This window comes from Hylobates moloch, unplaced genomic scaffold (assembly GCF_009828535.3).
Source record: "Hylobates moloch isolate HMO894 unplaced genomic scaffold, HMol_V3 SCAFFOLD_20, whole genome shotgun sequence".
In the NCBI taxonomy this organism is placed as follows: Eukaryota; Metazoa; Chordata; class Mammalia; order Primates; family Hylobatidae; genus Hylobates; species Hylobates moloch.
In genome coordinates this window covers 33231229-33237228 of record NW_026652295.1, presented here as the reverse complement: position 1 = coordinate 33237228, position 6000 = coordinate 33231229, and the positions used below count along the sequence as shown (strand labels likewise).

Below are 6000 nucleotides of genomic sequence, written 5' to 3'. Positions count from 1 at the left end.
TGCCGGTGGATCACCGGAGGTCGGGAGTTCGAGACCAGCCTGGCCAACATGGTGAAACCCCGTTTCTACCAAAAATATAAAAAAGCAGGCGCCTGTAATCACAGCTACTCTGGAGGCTGAGGTGGGAGAATCGCTTGAACCTGGGAGGCAGAGGTTGCAGTGAGCCCAGATCGGGCCACTGCTCTCCAGCCTGGGCAACGGAGTGAGACTCTGTCTCAAAATAAATAAATAAAAATAACATTTATTATTATTTTTTGAGACAGTCTCGCTCTGTCACCCAGGCTGAAGTGCAATGGCAAGATCTCAGCTCACTGTGACCTCCGCCTTTTGGGTTCAAGCGATGATTCTCCTGCTGCAGCCTCTTGAGTAGCTGGGATTACAGGCGCCTGCCACCACGTCTGGCTAATTTTTTTTTTTTTTTTTTTTTTTGAGAGCGAGTTTCACTCTTGTTGCCCAGGCTGAAGTGCAATGGCGCGATCTCAGCTCATTGCAACCTCTGCCTTCTGGGTTCAAGCGATTCTCCTGCCTCAGCCTCCTAAATAGCTGGGATTACAGGCATGCACCACCACGCCAGGCTAATTTTGTATTTTTAGTTGAGACGGAGTTTCTCCATGTTGGTTGGGCCAGTCTCAAACTCCCGACCCCAAATGATCTGCCCGCCTCGGCCTCCCAAAGTACTGGGATTACAGGCGTGAGCCACCACGCCTGACCAATTTTTTGTATTTTTAGTAGAGATGGGGTTTCACCATGTTGGCCAGGCTGGTCTCGAACTCCTGACCTCAGGTGATTCATCCGCCTCAACCTCCCTAAGTGCTAGGATTACAGGCATGAGCCACCATGCTTGGCCAATAGCTATATACTTTTACCTCACCAATAACATTTAAAAAAAAAATCACTGAAAATTTTATCCTTAAAAAAAAGACTTCTTTCATGGGGACAAAAAATAAAAATAAAAATAAAAAAATAAAAAGGGCCAGGTGCGGTGGCTCACGCTTGTAATCCCAGCACTTTGGGAGGCCGAGGCAGGTGGACCACGAGGTCAGGGGATCGAGACCACAGTGAAACCCCGTCTCTACTAAAAAATACAAAAAATTAGCCTGGCGTGGTGGCGGGCGCCTGTAGTCCCAGCTACTCAGGAGGCTGAGGCAGGAGAATGGCGTGAACCTGGGAGGCGGAGCTTGCAGTGAGCCGAGATTGCGCCACTGCACTCCAGCCTGGGCGACACAGCGAGACTCCGTCTCAAAAAAAAAAAAAAAAATATATATATATATATATATATAAAATAAAATAAAAAATAAAAAATAACTACCAAGTTAATACATACTCACTGTAAACATTCAAGCAGTATAGAAACTTAACATAAAAGTAAACATTCTCAATAGTTTGGGTTGCCAGAGTTAGCAAATAAAAATAGAGGACACCTAGTTAATGTATGGGACGTATTTATACTAAAAATACCTTGTTTATGTAAAAATGTAAAAATATGTAAGAATGATAATGTATCTTTGTTTTAATTTGCATTTCTTAATTATTCATGAAGTTTAAAATATGTTCATTCATTTTCAAGCCTTTAATATATATATTTTTAAGAGACAGAGTCTTCGCTGGGCAAAGTGACTCATGCCTGTAATCCCAGCACTTTGGGAGGCCGATGGCAGATCACTTGAAGTCAGGAGTTTCAGACCAGCCTGGCCAACATTGGTGAAAATACGTCACTACCAAAAAATACAAAAATTAGCTGGGCATGGTGGTGCACACATGTAGTCCCTGCTACTTGCGAGGCTGAGGCGTGAGAATTGCTTGAACCTGGGAGGCAGAGGTTGCAGTGAGCCGAGATCTCGCCACTGCACTCCAGCCTGGGCGACAGAGTAAGACTCTGCCTAAAAAAAAAAAGGGAGACTGAGTCTTGCTCAGATGCCTAGGCTCCAGTGCAGTGGCACGATCACAGCTCACTGCAGCCTCAAACTCCTAGGCGCAAGCTATCTTCCTGCTTCAACCACCTGGAGCAGGTGGAACTACAGGTGCCTACCAGTTAACCCAGCTATTTTTAAAAATTTTTGGTAGAGATAGGGTCTTGCTAAACTGCCTGCCCAGGCTGGTCTCAAACTATTGGCCTCAAGTGATCCTCCCATTATTGATCTTTTTATTTTTATTGTAAATTTTATTTTGCAATAAAATAAAATTTTATGGATCTTTTTATTTTTATATGTAAATTTTTTAAATTTTTTTTTTTTTTGAGACAGCATCTCCTGTCACCCAGGCTAGAGTGCAGTGGCAGGAACATGGCTCACTGTAGCCTCAACCTCCTGGGCTCAAATGATCCTCCCTCCTCAGCCTCCCATGTAGCTGGGACCATGGGTGAGCAATACCGTGTGTGATCAGTTTTTAAATTTTTTGTGGCGTGGTGGTCCCACCATGTTGCTTATGCTGGTCTCGAATTCCTGGGCTCAAGCTATCCTCCCACCTCCTCATTGACCTTAATAGCTTTTTACTTATTACATAAAAATATTAGGGCACAGTGGCTCATGCCTGTAATCCCAACACTTTGGGAGGCCAAGGCAGGAGGATCTCTCAAGCCCAGAAGTTTGAGATCAGCCCGGGCAACACAGTGAGACCCTGTCTCTAAAGAAAGTTGAAAAAAAAAAAACATTAGCCGGGCATGGTGGCGCCCACCTGCAGTTTCGCCTTCCTGGGGGGCTGAGGTGGGAGGACTGCTTGATCCCAGGAGTTCAAGTCTGCAGTGAGCCGTGATCCTGCCATTGCACTCCAGCATGGGCAACAGGACAAGATCTTGTCTCAAAAAAAAAAAAAAAAATGAATTATGTAGAGCGTTTAGGTGTGGGCTAAGACCTTAGTACTGTATGGGATTGACCGAGAGTTTTGAATTTTTCCCTGAATCAGCATTCTGATGGAGTCACCAGGTTTCAATATCTTCTTTTGGATCCTTGGTCAACACAATTTTCATCCATGGATACTGCAAGTTAAAACACATTCTAGAAGTCTATGGTCCTAACATCAAATTAGTTCTTGGGTCAAATTTTTAATTTTTGTGTAAGGCCCCAATTGAACTTAATGTAGAAAGGGAATGTAGCAGGGTATGTGAATGGAGTGCTAAACTGGGAGTTTGGAACCCCCTTTCCAGCTGTGTAATCTTGGGTGAGTCATTTCCCCTCTCTCCATTTCAGTGTCTTCATCTGTAGAATGGGGAGGTTGGACTCGACAGTCTCAGTTTCTTTCAGTTATTACATTGAGATTTTTATAATCTTTCTGTCTCTATTGCATTATCCAAAAGATTGGGACAAAACATGTTCACCTCTCAGTCCCAAATATGCATGGCTCCAGAACCTAGGCTTTTTTTGGAGTACGATCACGGTCATGCAAGTCCGCCTCCGTTCAGCCTTCTCTGCCTCAGCCTCGGGTCTGGTCCAGGGCCGCCCACCACTTTAGTAGAGACGGGGTTTCATCGTGGTCTCGATCTCCTAACCTCGTGATCCGCCCGCCACCGCGCCCGGCCAGAACCTAGGCTTTTTAAGCCACTGTAGTTTACTCTCTTTTGGTAGTGGGACAGAGGAGGTAGAATGCGTTCCCTTTCCAAAACATCCTGGCTCCCGACACATTACTACTTATTCCAGCTGTTACTGAAATTGTGGAAAACACACTTCATAAGGAACCAGAAATCTGGGTTCTAGTTTTGCTGCTCTGTATTTTTTGGACAACGCACGTAAGCTTACTTCCCTTATTTGCAAAATAGGGGGCTACTTGAAGGCAGAAGACCGTTTCTCACTCATCCCCCCCCAACCCCTCCCCGCCTTGGATCTAGCAGTGCTGGGCAATTCGCGATGTTTCAAAAACATTTTCTAACAGAAGAGGGTAGACAAGATAGTCTCTACGCTTCCTTTCTCATTCTTTGACAGACCTTGACCAGGAAGGTGTACAATATATACAGAAATACTTTGTCTTCTATTTTAAACACAGAACAACGCATGCGAAATTCTCATGACTTTATTTTGATAGGGTTGTTCCTGACGGAGTGGGTGGAAGGTTATGGATGTTTGTATCGAGACCTTTTTTATCTTCCGGAGACACGATGCTACCGTTGCATAACACAAACAGCACCGATAAAGTGTAGTAATAGGAAAGAGTGCCAGGGAATCAAGACTTTAAGGCAGCATCCCTTTGGGAAAGCGGCTCTTCAAACACGTCCTTCAAGCGCGAGTGGCAGACTCCTTGCTGGGAGGACTGAGTGCACTTTGCTACTTGACCTTGCCACTGTCTCTGCCTCTCCCGCGACTTCAGTTTCCTCACCTGCAAACTGGTAGAGTTGTCATAAACGAAAGTCCCTCAACTTCTCCCGCAGCCCCAGGCTTTAACGGCTCTCCTTGAGGGTGGGGACGGGGCGGAGTAATGGTCTGGACAGAAGCCTCCCCCGCCCCCCATGGCTGGACCATGTCTTTCCTCCTTCCTACTTTTCGCTCCATCGCCCCGCCGCGGTGAGGTCACGCGGGGACGTCACGAGTTTGTGACGACACTAAGAGGCGGGCCTCCGGGAGAGGAAGGGGCGGGGCCCAGGCGGGCGACGCTTGCGCAGTGGGCGCGGCGCGGGAGGAGGCGGAGGCGGCGGGGTGGCGAGAGGCGAGAGGCGGCAGAGGCGGCGGAGCTGGGGGGGTGGGAGGGGGGGAGAGTGAGTGAGTGGCAGAGTGAGTTTACCCCTATGAGACTCTGAGAGGCCCGGGGCCTACCTCAAAGGAGCGGGGTCACGACGCTAGCTAGCAGCGGGCCCCCTCCAGGTCCCCGGGCCCGGCGGCGCGGCGGCGGCTCGGTTGTGAAGAGGCGGGGAAGCGGGTGTCCGGTCCCCGCCATGGAGGGCATGGACGTGGACCTGGACCCGGAGCTGATGCAGAAGTTCAGCTGCCTGGGCACCACCGACAAGGACGTGCTCATCTCCGAGTTTCAGAGGCTGCTCGGCTTCCAGCTCAATCCTGCCGGTTGCGCCTTCTTCCTGGACATGACCAACTGGTGAGCCGGCCCTGCCGTGCCAGCGCTGGCAGCGGCCTCGGGGCCCCGAGGGGAAGGGAAGGGACACTTGAGCTTGGCGGCAGGGCGAGCCAGGCGGGTACTGAGGGCCACCCCTTCCCGGGACGGGGAGGACGAGTCGGGGAGCCCCGGGGGCATAGGGAGAATTTGGGGGCTGAGCAGGGCTAAAGGAGAGTTAGGGGCCACGGAGGCAGGAGGGGCGGAAGGGAGATGGTGGGGGCGAGCTCCTAAGGTTTTTCTAGGATTAGGGGCCAAGGGACGTGGGATGAGGGGAAAAGACTTCGGCATCCAGGCATAGTGGGTAGACTTGGGAGGAAAAGGGTTATGGTATTGGCTGAGAGTAAAAAGCACAGGAGATCTGGGTTTGGGGAGTGGGGAAAAAGGTTGGGGTTTGGAGTGAGGGGCTGAGGATGCCAGGATTGGGCGGAAACTATAGGGGAGGATTAGGTGCTGTGGAACAACCTGAGCACTGGAGAAGCTTGGGAGTTAGGAGCTGAGAACAGATTAATTTATGTGTCTGTCTCTTTCCATCTGACGATAGATAGGGAAAAGGGGGTGATATTATGGGGGAAGACAAGGGGATATGGTGAGGGATATGACTTTCTTAAGAGTTATGCCAGGGAGGAGTAGGATCTACTAGTAAATCGACACATGGAGGACCCGGAGTGTTAGACTTGGGACAGGGCATGGGAACCACCTTAGGAAAAGTGGGGGAAATGAGATGATCCTGGGGGAAGGAACTTTCTGAAGGGACAGGACTCCTGGCAGAGGGTTCATCTGGGGCCACCAGAATGCTGGGAATGGAGAGGGGCTTCTGTGAAAGAAAGCTAAGTTGACAGATGTTTGGGAAAATGGAGAACTTAGGCTGGGAGCCAAGTTCTTTTGAATTGGGGCAGAAGACTACCCTACGTAAAGGAGTGTTTCTTGGCTTTGGAAGTAGCAGTTGCTGTTGTTGATAAGCAAGGC

At 49.2% G+C, this 6000-nt stretch overlaps 1 protein-coding gene across 3 annotated transcripts in view; it reads left to right on the top strand.

Annotated features, from left to right (window-relative positions):
- Window positions 1–4687: 4687 nt before the first annotated feature.
- Window positions 4688–6000, top strand: part of ILRUN (inflammation and lipid regulator with UBA-like and NBR1-like domains) — a 108484-nt gene continuing 107171 nt past the window's right edge. For all 3 annotated transcript variants that reach the window (XR_009211269.1, XM_032140205.2, XM_032140204.2), the window contains exon 1: window positions 4688–5016. Coding sequence is in view for 2 of the 3 variants with exons in the window: in XM_032140205.2 (XP_031996096.1) it covers window positions 4859–5016 (158 nt within the window). In the remaining variant the exon portion in view is untranslated. The remainder of the gene's footprint in view (window positions 5017–6000) is intronic.